This window comes from Aythya marila (assembly GCF_965140915.1).
Source record: "Aythya marila genome assembly, chromosome: 5".
NCBI classification, from domain to species: Eukaryota; Metazoa; Chordata; class Aves; order Anseriformes; family Anatidae; genus Aythya; species Aythya marila.
This window is the reverse complement of record NC_139046.1, coordinates 33,667,595-33,681,952: the sequence shown is the minus strand read 5'-3', so window position 1 is coordinate 33,681,952 and position 14,358 is coordinate 33,667,595. Positions and strand designations below refer to the sequence as shown.

Genomic DNA, 14,358 nt, shown 5'->3' with positions numbered 1-14,358 from the left:
GGGGGCAATCCAACAGAGCTTCCACTGTTCACAAGGTAACAGAGCTTTGCTGGGTTAAGTGCAGTCGATTTTCCACTTGCTTGTACTGGCAAAGGCTACCCTATTCAACAATGTTATTCCTGTTTTCTTTCCCTGTTATGAATGGAAAATCAAATATAATGTATTCTCCTATATACCAGCTGAGGTTTTCCGAGCCTTGCATGTATTTAACTGTAATAATGAAGTAGTTAATTCTGTAGCTGTAACAAGTGACGGTTCAGGAACACTCCAGAAACCAACTCCTGGTTTATCCCTATTCTGGATTTGGCCCAGGTAAACAGTATGCACTTCTTGTGTCACACCCTGTTAATAAACTTCATTGCTGAGAGGGAGAAAAATTCAGTCATGCCCATCCATTCCTCTGTTCCCTGCTCAGATGCCTAGCGGGGAATGCCTTTCCTTGTAGGAATATAGTAGTAGAAGACCTCTCTTAGGTGACCAACTGCCGTGCTGTCAATAGGCAACTACAACATGCATCTCCTTTTACAGCTCCTTACCAGTACACATTGTTGGTACCCCAAACAAGCCTGTGATTCTGTTACAGAAATTCACTTCTCCAGTGGTTAGAAATGTTCTTCTAATTTGCATCTAAATGGACCTGGAGCAAGTTTTCAACCATTTTATTCTAGTGACAGCATTGTCCACCAGCTGAAATGCATTTTTTTGTTGTTGTTGTTTTTCTTTGCTTGAAGCATTTCCAGTGCATGTCTGTGTAACAACTAAATCCTCCCCGAGAACCTTTGTTAAGCTAAAGAAATGCTTAAGTCTCCTCTTGTGTGATGATCATGCAGTTTCTCTCGTATTTAAAATAATCCTTCTTTGCATGTATTCAATTTTTAACTTATCTTTCCTGGATGAGTATAACTGAATTTTTATCTGAAGATGGTTCACAGATAGACCACCTGTGTCCCAAAGAATGGCCCGAAACTACCATCTGTCAATGCTACTTTAAGAACTCACTATATGTCTCTGCAGTGGCTATTCAAGATTGATTCACAACCCCAAGCCTGTAAGACATTCTCTTGTATTGCTTGACCAAGGAAGGACTTGAACCTTCATCTCTCACAGTGAAGCTGAGTAGCATAATCACTGAGATGCTTACCAGTGAGTTACTAGGACAGATGTGCTAGGACAGAACCCTAATGGTTTCCTTTTACAGTTCTCGTAAAAGTAACCCAGAAGGGTAATCCTTATCAGTGCAGTATGCATACACAGAGTAACTGAAGTAGACCTCTATGTGTTTTACCTATAAGTAGTAACTAACAAAGCTTGCTTTGATTTTAATCCTTGCTAGGAGAAGTCCAAAAGTATTCCAGATGGTATTGCTAAGGATATGAGAGGTGTGCAAACCCAGCTCCGGAACCATGTGGCACTGGAGCATGAGCTCCTTGGGAATGAACAGCAGGTAAGAAAGAAATCTGTGGCCTTTACTGTGTATCCAAAATCCAGGTTTCCAAGACAATCATAACATAACAAGTACTTACATTTATGAACTTATCTATAAAAGCCTGGCAAACCCTAAGGCCCTTTCTCAGAGCCTCCCGCTTCTTTAATATGTTCAAAGTCTGTAGGCAATGATAAAGTAGGTCATTTAAAACCTTACAAATAAGGGACAAATTATAGCAAGTGCTGACTGTTGCAGTGATTCACAAGGATGTTTTTGATGCTATTTGAAATGTATGATTATACCAAGCTTTATGATGTGTACCACCTTGTTCAAAGCATTCCAGGTGATTACAGGGGAAAATCCAGAATCTGTTTAATAAGTAGAGAGACTGATTGAACACAGAATGTGTTAATTGACTATAGAGGATTACAGAAAGAAGGACGGGGCAACAGTCTGAAAATTTCAGCAAGTTTAGTGGGTTAGGAGCGGGAATGTGAGAAAGAAAAGAAGGATAAGGCTTGTTGCACAAATTTATGAAAAATTTCAGCTCATGTTGCTTAAAAATCTTCCTTGTATCTAGGTGACTTGCATAGCTTTAACTATACCAATGAAATTAGTATACATTTCTATTTATCCCTTTGTTTTGCAAATGTAATGCTGTAGTTAACACAGCGTGTGTTATACTGAGATTACTGAAGTAGCTATCCCAGCATCACTGGCCGCATCTCTTGGCCATGCTGCAGATAATGCTAAAATTGGTACCACCAGCTGCTTCTTAATTTTAAAGGTAAAAGAGCATGAGATGAGCATGAACAGAATGTAGTTACAGTTAATCTATACTGTCATGGTATAGGTATCTATTATTTGCATTGCTCATATATTAACTATGATTAAAAAAAAAAAAAAAAAAAAGAGAGAGTGAATGTATCTGTCTAATTGAAAAATCACAGTTGTGATGAGCCATAGCAAACACTGGATGTCACTGTTATTCCACAGAACTGAAGCTAGGGATACTTCTGTTCAACATGAGAAAATTTAGGTCAGAGAATGTGGCTTGAATTGTAATTTAATGTATAATTAACAAATCCCTTATCACAATTTTCCTAGTATTGGAACTCTCTTTCCTACCCTCTTCTTTCTTCTCTCTGTATAGCTGCAGGAGCTGATCCATTCTGCAGATCATGTGCTGACCCGTTGCTCAAAGAAGCAGGTAGCTGACCTGAAGGCAAAGCAGCAGGCAATAGTGACCAACTGGAAGGCTCTGAAATCTAAAGTGGAACTGCGTAAGAAACTTCTGGAAAAAGCACACAAGCTTTACCAATTTCAGGCACTAGTAAGCACTTCTATCTTTTGTCCCTTTGTACATGGGGAAGACTGCCGTCAACGTGTCAATCATGGGTACACTAGTAAGTTATTGGTACAGGTATTACAGTGCCAGCTCCCAAAACAGCAAGGTTGTCCTCTTTAATTAAATACCATATATGATATGGGGAAAAAAAGCCAATCCTTTTTCATATTAATGCTGGATATTCTGTTCCTGTCTTCATATGGGGGTGAAGGAATTGCTAATGTAGATTTCTAGAATACTTTTGCTTTCCCCATATTCTTGAACCATTCCAGGTGTAACATTGATGTCAATTAAAGCTGCCTTTGGCAATTTGCATTCTGTTTCCATGTTTGCTGGAAAGCAGAGAATAACCTGGATAAGTTCACTTTGACAAAACTTCACATAAATTCATTTTATGATTGTGAGCTGGGATTAAGACTACTATGAGACTGGACTTGATGCTTTTGTTAACACAAGAGGTTTCTGCACACAAAGTTAATCCACTTTAAATCTCTTAAAAGTGTTGAAAACCAGCATTACCTGTCCTATTTCATCCACGAATACATTGTGTGGTTAGAGGATTAGAGATAAAGGATGCACTTTTGGAACTCTTTTTTTTTTTTTTTTCTTGAGGATTTTTTTCTTTGTTTTTTAACCATTATGACTTCATTATCCTGTGCAGAACTGTCAAGGAAGAGATAAAATGAATAAGACTTAAGAAAAATTACAATAGCTCTACTGATGTAGTTGAAAGGCTTATTTGTCCATCATCATCTTTCTGATAGTGACCTAGGGAAGACAGTAAGAACAAGGCAAACTTCTACTAATATGCATTCTGGGAGCATCCTGATCAGGAGGTGGACCTTAATGGATTTATTCATTAAAATAGAGCTACTCAAAGTTCACTTTGGTATTGATTTCTTTCATAATTAATGTCATAAACTTACTCATTCACTTCCAATACAAAATATCCTATAGGTAGGGGTACTCTGTTATTGCTGGAACCACACAAAATACAAACACTTTTAATTTAAATTTTGCCTGAAATCTGTGATGAATCCTATCTGAATGGCAAACCTATAACCTATTTCTTACTCTGGCAAAGTGTGTCCTTTCATCATGCATTCTTAACCCTGTATCAGTGAGTATACTTAAAAAAATATACAAATCCATCACTGTTTAACAGAGAAGGCTACAAAATGACAAAACCAGGTGACTACACTTCTAGTGACGTGCCTAGAGCTATGCCTCAGGTATCTCCCTGTCTCTTTGTTGTCAGTCTGCTGGCAAGAAATACTCCTGATGCTCTCAATTTTCACATTTCCCAGCAATAATTCCTGAGGAAATGAAGAGCTGATTTGGCAAATTTGGTGGTCTCATCCTTCTGTCTAGATGTGACAAGGCAGGATCATGTAGCCATTTATAATGGCTCTAAGAGTCACAGCAGCAATAAAGGGTAGGTTAGTGCAGCTCTACTGTAGAACAGTCCCCCAAATAATTGAGCACATAGAGGCATCTTTGCTGCCTTTCCTCTTCCGGCTGTGCCAAGAGGTCAACAAGCTTTGATAATGTTAGGGACAGCTGGCCAGTTTTTGTCATTGATATTTTTTTATTGATATATTTCATACACAGTCCATGGGGCTTTTTCTTTATGAAGTTGTACATAGATTAAAAAGCAGATCATAAATCAAGTTTTTCCATGGAGTAAGAGTTCTGCATAATCATCTACTGTACCTCCTTACATCCCATCAAGTATGATCTTGCTCTGATTAAAGAGCAAAGCTGGTCCTTACTGACAGCATACAGTAACAGCAGGAGGGCATCAAATCTTACAAGAAACTCTGTCAAGGAATCAGAATTCAGATGTAGACTCAAAGTGTTTCTGAATGGTCTAAGGCTTCTCTTCTGAGATCTGTGTTAGGATTTGCACAGTGTCAGTCACTCTCTGCTTAGGAGTTTCCTGTGGACTGATGCTGTGTCTATCCTTAAATATTGCTGGCATTGCTAGTCCAATAATGTCTAGTTGGCTCTTGACTAGTTCATTTGCATTAAGTATTCTGAGATGTGTGGATTTTTTTTCAAAATGCTTAGCTTAGATCTCAAAGAGTCTTAGACATTTGCACTGTGCCAAGTGCACTGTCAGCGTGTTCAGTGACGTTGAGCTGTGCATGAATTACAGTTCTGTAAGTCAAAATGACACCAACATGTGCACTATGTGGGCCCCTTCGAAAGGACCGTAGTCACTAGGAAGTCATGGAGTATAGGTGTTCCCTGGCTTTAGGTAAAGATCTTGGCTTAAAGCCTAAATTTTCAGAATCCCCAATTTGGCCAAGTTCAATTTTGTGGTACTTTTCTGAAACTATTTCCTTCCTGTGTGGGTGCTTCCCTACCAGCTTTGAGCTGTACCTGATTTTAATGATAGAGATAAAATCCATTGGTAAAATGGAATAGGCAAGAAGCCATTTCCATTATGTATTTTACTTCAGTGGAAAAGCCAGCAACTATTCACAAGCGAAATTTTTAGCTCTAAAAGAGCGTTTTCCTTCAGAACTTCCTGTCTGTAACAGTCTTCTAAAATACACTGAGAAACTAAAAGACCATTTACCACCTAAGAATCAAATCAACTAATCCAAACACAAATTAGAATGAAACTTAAACTAAATCATTCCATACAATCTACCATACAGCTCCTTTCATTCCTGTTTTGTTTTTTTTTAATGAAGTGATACGTAAAGGCACAGCATCTGTTACAGAGTCAAATGAGATACCAAAAGAAAGTGGGCTGATGAAAGTGCTATAAATCAAGTACAAAAAAAAAGCTCACCAAAAATGTCAAATTATTTTTACTTGTACAAGTTTTGTCAGTTGCAATCCAAATATAGTTCTCAGGGGTTTGTTAAAGAATTTTCTTGGTCATAATTACTTCAGCTGAATAGTTCAGATATTTTAAGATACCAAAAATGTGTTTATTGGTTCATCATATTTTGAATGTAAACTAGCACTATATCCTTTTTCCTTCCAGAATTGAGTTCCTATTTGAATCTGTTGTAGTTCCACAAGCCAGGAGCTAAATCTGCATACCTGATATGCATAAATATTTTTTTCTGAAATGTAACATGCCTTTTTTTCACCTTTATTAATGTGCTCCTTCTGTTTTTCACTTGAAAATTCTAATTCTCTCTTTTATTTTTGAATATGTTTACTATCTGAGTTTTGAATGGACTTGTATTAGCCCATTAATAAATAAATTTTATTTATTAAATGCGAGAATAAATAATAATAAAAGCGAGAAATGCTTAAGAAATGATAGACTGAAGGGCAATAAATGTTATAATGTTGTCACTGATGTGATACAATACAGTATGATTATGATGTTACAAATCATTTCTTTTAATACGGTACATAGAAATTACTACAGTCATTTTATCCTCCCTTGCTGAAGTTCATAGCAGTGTTATAAGTCCTAATTAAATATTTTCTTTAATTTCTGTAATTTTATTACATTTTATTCACTTATAATGATCAGGCTATGATTTTCTTGTCTGATAACCCAAGCTTGAGATCTAACCTCAACTTTCACATTTTCTTGGATTCCAGGTGTGGGACTATTTCTCATGGACAGCAGAAATAATAAGGGAAATGAGAGCCAAGGAGACTATTCGGGACCTATCTACTAGCAGCCTGAGACTTACCCAGCATCAACAGCTACTGTCAGAGATTGAAGCACGAGAAGAGAAGTATAACCATGTTGTACAGCTAGGACAGTCACTCTTGCAGGATGAGGAAATAGGATCAAAAGAGGTAATTGAAACTCCTTTGAGTTCAAAGTCAAACACATTCAGCTGCTCAACACAACTGTAACTATCATTCTGTACTATACAGTACTGTAAGCAAATGCATGTATGCACTCACATATATTAATATGCATGACCTACATTTGCCATAGTGTGTTAATTATGTTGGGCAAAGAAACATCTGTTCCATTTTCTACCTTACCAGTAGATGAGTACTAACATCTCCCGAGGGCCCACCACAGCAAAGCTGGGCTTACTGAAGAAGCTTGGTATGTTCTGAGCAGTGGAGATAAATCTACACACTTCCCAAACTGGGTTTTCACACAAATACTGTTTCATATCACAGTTCTAAATCCATACCAGACAGACTAGACAAAGACCTGTCAAACAAAAAATGAAAATAAGCATATCAGAGAGTTAAAACAGTTGGAATATTTTCTGTAGTAGCATTTATGCTGGTGTATTAACTCCCCTGACATAAAAAATGGAAATCAAAATGCTCATTTACTCATTACAGACAGCTTCTAAAATTCTCATAATATTATTTCTACTAGATTATTTCTCCCAAGCAATTCAATAACATCACTTGAATATCCTCAGCAGACTATGGAGTTCATGCAGATTATTCTTCCATCTGACAAATCCTGAAAATTCATGGAATGCTGCAATGTATAACTGTAGTAACTAGGAATCTAGTTTGCCTGTAGACAAAATGCAGAGATAATCATTTATATAAGATCTGTGGATATACAGAGTTTGAAAGCTGAAAAATTCTAAGGTTGAGATATATATTAGCAGAATATAGAATAATATGTTATATACACAATTTATTTAATTATCTGTCCTATCCCAATTTGAAGGGCTATAATTGCACTGTTATGACTAAAGATAAGGGAGAAGTAGGATTTGATTCCAGAAGGTACACTTGAGAAACAGTCACCTTTGTTTCTTCTTGGCTTGTACTACTATGTATGCTGTAACAGTCATTCCTATGTTCCTGAGATGAGGCACCTATCCGATTATCTCTCTGCCCAAATACAAGTGCTGGAACTTGTTCAACTTTTCTTTGTTTGATAACTTTGGTGCAATTTTAGGAGTTTATCCAACACTCCACTTGATCCTTTTTCTACCATTTTACCCTCCTCCATGGGGTATAAAGACCAACATGAGTCTTTCTTTGGAAATTGTTTTCAGATTCAGCAGAAGCTACAGTCTCTGTTGGAAGAGAAGGAGAATGTATACAGTGAGTGGAAACAGAAGAAGAAGTGGCTGGAGAAAGTACATCAAGAACAAATGTTCTACAAGGATTGGAATCACCTGGACAAGCTTCTGAACTCACAAGAGGTATGTGAATTGTAAACTTGAAACAAGAAGTTAGACTTGGCTTTCAAACTCTTCCAGACTAAAAGAGACATTATTGTGCCACTTAAAATTCTACCACTTAAAATTCTTGGGTCTGTGTATAGACAAGACACTGTTTGTTGTTACTTGCATTATGGTATCTGGAGACTAGCAATTTACCAAGAAGCCCCTTTCTTATGGGGTGGGGAATAGAAACAAAAATATAGTCCTTCCCTCAAAGCTAACTAATTGCAAATAAATGTCAGAGCTAACATATAAGACAGAAGAGGGAGACAACGGTCCAGTATTAGTCAGCTTTGGAGAGATCTTAGTATACCAACTGCTTAATCACTGGGAGATTGTTTTGTAGGCTGCAGGAAAAAAAAGGGAGGGGGGGGGAATTGTAAAGAGGGTCTGAAAAAGGACAAAAAAGATTGCTTTGCAGGTGTTGCTGGAAACCTCCTCTCAGGCTGAAAGTGCTGGGGAAACGTAACTAATTCAAAATGGATGTTGACAGAGTTAATCCAGGAACAGGAAGGAACTGACTTCTCAGTCTGCAAGGGAGTTGATAACAGTGTGGAGAACAACTATGAAAGAATTTGACCATGAGGAATAGTAGTTTCTGTTTGATGTAGTAGAGAAAGATGAACTAGTGAGAAAAGGCCTCTCATGAAAAGAGGGTTGATATAGTTAATGCAAAGCCAGCAAGATATTCTTTGTATGATCATTTTGCTGCTCTTGAAGTGAAGTATATTTCTCACCAATATTCAAGTGTCTTTCCTCTTTCTTGAACTTCCCTGGCTTCATGGGAGCTATCTAAATAGTTTCATCTAGAGTTCTGACGTTTGTTGTTACAAAACTGGGAGCGCAGAAATCAAGTGTCCTTTCCAGTCACTCCGTGCAAATTCATTAGTTGATAGATTGCTGTAACTGTGTTGAAACTTGGCTTACAAATGATATTGATGTGATGAAGGTTGCCAAACTGAAGGGTTGAAGCAAAGCTGAAGGAGTTTGTATCTCAACATCATTTCTTATTCCAGACAAATCATTCTTAGTTCTACAAGACCACTTGCAGCATAAAATAGTGTTTTTCTGTTTCTGCTGAATTTTCTCTGATTCCCACCAGTGCTTTGCCACTGACACTAAACCGTTTGGAAAATTGCACTGAACTGTGCCATGCCCATTCTTAACCCTTTGGGGCACATGAGCTTGGAGCCGCCTTCTGTTTCTTGTTGCTTGTAGGAACTACATATCTTTATGATTCCCTACAAGTGGCATGCTTGGCAAATACATTCTGCATTCTGAGTTTGTGCTGGGATGTGAAAGCAAGAGAATTTAACCTATCTTCAGGTTCCTGAAATAAAATAATACATAGTTCTGTCAAGTAAAAATGTTTAGTTGTTACTTAATTAACAAATGGCACTATTTGTATTATATCTCTCTCAATTCCCTTCCAAGCAGTGACATGACATTGCTAAACTCCTATATGGGCAGCATCCTCAGGAAAAAAGTAAACTCCATAAAATTTTGGCACCTGCATTCTTTCTCTTATCGTGAAACATGATCAGCTAGCATGCAGAGGCACTGTGACTATGGCATCTGCTTTGCTGTACATACCTCAGAGGTAAATACATACCATAACTGCTATGGGCTAGTGTTTCTTCTCACCCTCAGTCAAGAGTCCTGATTGTGAAAGACTATATTACACTTACATTAAAAGGGTTGCACCTGGCAATTTCAGTATGCTCCCAGCATCATCTGTACAGGTAACCTACAGTTCACATTACTTTTTTGTTCAGGTGAATTTACTGTTGCTGTATGCTGTGAGGTAGACTGACACAAAAAAAGGGTTTTCATCATAGACTGGGTAAATTCTCATGGTGGGATCAGCCACAGTCTGACTCTACCACAAGTTTCTTCAGCCAAAGCAAAGCCTGAGAATGAAGACTGTGACCTTGAGAAACATAATGGGCAGCTTTGGTGTCAGAATATTTCTCTAGTAGCATTTTCTCTAAGAAATTCCAAGCATCTGGGTACTCAGTTGTTCTCATTGTGGGTAAATGCTCAAAAAGTAGAGCAGTTAAGGTGTGGATGGGCTGTCCCTCCCAGCATCCCTTTGCACAGACAGCATTTTGTGGTCATGGAGAATGACAAGAAAATAAACATAGAGGCATGATGACAAACTGGTCTCGTCTGTGCAGGTGTAGAGAATAGGGGAGCCACAATCATTGTATGCTCCTTATGTTCCTTCCACTACTCTCTGCAACCAATTTTAAAAATAATAAAAAAAAATAAAAAAAGAATGCTGAGGTTGGAAAGAATGCGCTAGCTATGGAAAGAAGACTCATAAATGCTTTTGTTTATCATTTCTGTTTATATTTAATCCTCTGGAGATTACAACTGATTGAAGAACTATTGCTTTTGTGAGAGGTACGTGCATGACAAGAATTACAGTTGCATGCTGACAGAGTTACTGGTCTAAAACAGAAAAGTAAGTCGCAGCGGCATACACCATATACACAAATGTCTCTGAAATTGAAATTAGTGACCAAGTATCTACCTGAAGTTTACAAGGGAAATTTCAGAACACCATGGATTCCTAAACTGGTAATCTGGGTATCACAGTCAGCCATATGTCTCCTTCACTGACTCTGTCCCTACTATCACCAAGCTATTGCAGTGTCTAGAAGAGACTTTTATGGTTTGGTCCTTAGATTTAGCCCAGAAAATGTGTAAGTGCAGTTAGGTGGGAATAGGAAATACTGAATTTGTTCATCTCCAAAGATGCAAACGAAGAGATCCTCAATGAGCTGTGAGCATTCAGGATGAGTTTCAACACACACTACTCCTGGATGCGCTAATTAGGCCAATATTGTGAACAGCTTTCCTTTCAGGAATTATTTTCTTCCATCATGATGACTCATTCCTGTCATGTCCATTCTTGCCATCTTGGTTTTTTAGGCAGCTGCCCAGGAACATCAGCTTGCCTCCAAACCGGGGAGTATTAGTGAAAGCACATCTAAACCATACTTCACAAATTCCACTGCTCCCTGCTCATTTTGAATCACATTTTGCTGACTTTAAGTCAGTTTTACTGCTTTGAGACCTGGAAATATTGGTGATCACCTCAAAGTCCAGGGTAGTGTCAATCCACAGTGAGTATAAATACAGCGGGATGCAAGGTTAGGAAATTGCACTGATGAAAAGCCAGGGACTACAAGTTGGCATACAAATTAAACTGTATCTTTTGAAGAATTTATGGAATGGAACCAGTAAAGAAAATTATTGCAAGAAGAGGACCATTTTCTGTTTTTTGTGGAGGAACAGAAAGGAATTGCCTTCTGGATTCTACTCCTTCTACTCCTTCCTTAATATGCAGTGCATCAGCCTGGCCCTGAAACGAAATACCAATGCTATTTTGATTCATATACAGCTGAAATTCCTGTATTTCTTTTATTCTCTCGTCCCTCTGTGTCATAATTCTTCAAACAGGTTATTCCTGAGCTGCCAAACTCCCATCTGAATGAGGGAGGAATATCAAGAACTACAAAGCTGTCTTTTGCAGGTGCTGCCATCTACCTCATGGATCAATAAATACAATTGGACAGTGAACTGAGGTCTTTCAGCTCACGCTTTGTATTTTACTTCTCTGCATTTGAAGAACAATTGGAAGGGGAATCTATTATGTTTGGACAGAGCTCTGTTACTACTATATGGAGTTAAATTATGGCTGCATAGTGACGCAGACTTGCTCCCTAGGGAGATAGGCAGGAGGGTAGGAAAGGAGCCCTTTCAAATGTGGTTTCAAAAAGTATTCAGCCAAGACATCAATTGAAAACTCCCAAACCACTTTCCCAATGGGAATTTTGTCATTTGATGCTTTGAGAATGGACAGCAGCAAACATGCATTCAAAAATAATTCCCATCAGGCAAAGAAATGTAAGCAATCTCTCCACCCCTTGTGTTTCTTCTGACTGCTATGTTCAAGGCAACACTCATGTCAAGTCACATGCATTTTGCTGTTGTACATCTGCAAAATGTGTGTATAGAGCAGCTCCTGTCATCCCATAATTACTGGATCCTGTTTTCCCAGAACTTCATGTGCCTTAGACCAAGTCTCTCCCAGCAGCAAGGAACAGGGGAAGAAAGAAGGCAACAGAGGAGTGTTTAAGAACTGCTACTGAGAACTGCTCTCTCATTCGCTGTCTGTGCCAGTGTGACAGGTTTGACTTCATGCCAGCATCTTATATTACATCCAAGTTACTTAAACCTTCGAAGGATTTCTGCAGAATTTAGTCTAGGATTGTTTTATGCTAAAGAAAATAGAGCACATGTGGAGAAAATTAGGCAAACATCTATCTTTTTTTATTCATTTTTGTTATTAATTCAGTTGTGCCATTGCATGGAACTGTTGTAGGAAACTCTCCTAAAACCTGCAAACTGAGATCTTGCCATTCGGAGTGCAGACGAGCAACAGCCGAAAAAGAGAAGGAAGTAAAAAATCATTTTTGCTTTGAGCAGAAGCAGCGTCCTGTATGTTCTGTGCCTTTCTAATCTTTTCACAGCAGCAGATGCATTGCTCAGGTTAGCTGCTTTCCTTTTTTTTTTTTTTTTTTCATGGATGAAATAACAGCAAATTCACAGGCTGTCTCTGGCAAGCATTTTTGGCTCCCTCCTACTCTGTCTGCAGTCTCACTGTCAGAACACTCAGGGAGCAGAGCCTCATGCTCCGTAATTTATCTTTCTGCCCATCCCACTCTCATATCACTTTGCAGACGTGATAGGTGGTGGTAGCAGTACTAGAAGAGCTATGTGGTTTTATTTTGAATGTGGATTTTTTTTAATCATATTTTTTTTCCTGGAGAATGTTTATTAACCTCTCATTCCTTTGCTTCAGAAGAAGAATGGAAAGTTCCAGTACCAAAGGAAAAAGGATTAGGAGTTTCTTTTAAAAACAGGGGGAAAGGCAAACTTTTGTGGCTTTGGTTTTGCATCATTTAGGACTAAGCTGCAGAATGTCATGCAGGGACTGCAAACTTTCATCTGCACCCGTCTATGTCTCCACTGCAGAAGTGATTCTGTCTTCCAGCAGAATGACCCCACCTCCTCCTTTTGAATCTACTGTGCGGGACAGGCCTTTCCAAAAGATGCCAGCATCAGCTTGGCATCCTCCCACTGGTCAATCAGTTGCAGAGATGGCTCCAGGAAGTGCCAGCTCATCACCAAGCAGTGCGTCATCACCGAGCAGTGTGTCTTCTGGAGCTTATTGTTCAAGGCTAGATGTTGTCCTGGCACACACAGACCGGAGAAAAGATTTTGGGAACACCACTCACGGTGTTGATCCTTCTGATAAGACATCCAGGTTTTCCAGTCCTCCCAGAGACCCTCAGAGCCGTGGATATGGGGGTTCTGGCACTTGGTCAACACCTGCATCTTACAAGCAATATTCAGAAAGAGATAGAAGTGTTCATCCTGAAAAAGACAATCCCTTGAAGCTTGCTGTATCTTTGCCCTCTGATGTTCTTTCCTGCAAAGCTCCACCAAGCTGGACATCACGCCTAGATGTTGATCTGTCTGCTATTCCAGCTGTTTCAACACTCCACAGCAAAAATCGGCATGCGTCCTTGGAACCTTGTGATTCTCTCCCACTTCAACAAGGCTGCAGTCAGTGTAACATCCAAATGCCAGACCTCCATGCTTCAATGAAACTTTACATTTCAACTTGCAGCTTGACAGTAAAGCCTTTTCGAGCAGATTCCCGTGGAAGCAATCACATTCATTCAAGTCTTCTCATGCCACAATTAGAGAAGGTGCCTGAGACAGCGGCAGGTCTCCCAACAGGATCCCAGAAACCAAAACCAGTCTTCCCTTCAGGTGGGTCTCCAGCCCTTCAAATCACAAGGTTTCATGTGACTTCCTCTAAGTACCCTGGCTTTCCCCAGGAGTCTGTCTCCAGAGATATCTGGCTGTCCCCTGCTGCACTGACTGGAAGAGAAAATCCAGCTCATGGGAATGAGGTCACAAGCAACGACTTAGATCCAGAGCTGATTGTCTTTCAGAACCACCCTTCATCAAGGCCAGAGTTTGGGAAGACGCCATGTGATGGGCTAACACCTGCTCACCACAAGGTTTCCAAAATCACCCTAATACTTGCCACCCCTTGGACTGCAATGCCTATCCAGGTGGTAAGAGAATTTAGAAGAAGCCCAAGTCCAACAATCTTCATCAGAACACATGATTCAGATATAGCTGGTCCACCTCTTCACCCTGTGGGGATTGGGGCTGACCTCTCTTTATCAGTGAATCCAGTTTGCTGTTCAGGATTGCTTTCCACCCAGCAGCACTGGGCAAGATCTGGTTTGAGGCCTTCCCAGGAAACATGCACCCTAAAAAGCGTATGTCCTGATGACCTTTTGACAAACATACCAGCTCACACAGCATCCTCATCTCACAGGCACACAGAGGGTTCG

At 39.3% G+C, this 14,358-nt stretch overlaps 1 protein-coding gene across 1 annotated transcript in view; it reads left to right on the top strand.

Moving 5' to 3' along the window:
* Nucleotides 1–14,358, top strand: part of SPTBN5 (spectrin beta, non-erythrocytic 5) — a gene marked incomplete at its 5' end in the record, with an annotated part of 96,360 nt that overhangs the window by 35,722 nt on the left and 46,280 nt on the right. Inside the window, 4 exons of the mRNA XM_082761957.1 lie at nt 1,334–1,444; nt 2,580–2,759; nt 6,351–6,554; nt 7,742–7,891. Coding sequence (XP_082618083.1) covers nt 1,334–1,444; nt 2,580–2,759; nt 6,351–6,554; nt 7,742–7,891 — 645 coding nt within the window. The remainder of the gene's footprint in view (nt 1–1,333; nt 1,445–2,579; nt 2,760–6,350; nt 6,555–7,741; nt 7,892–14,358) is intronic.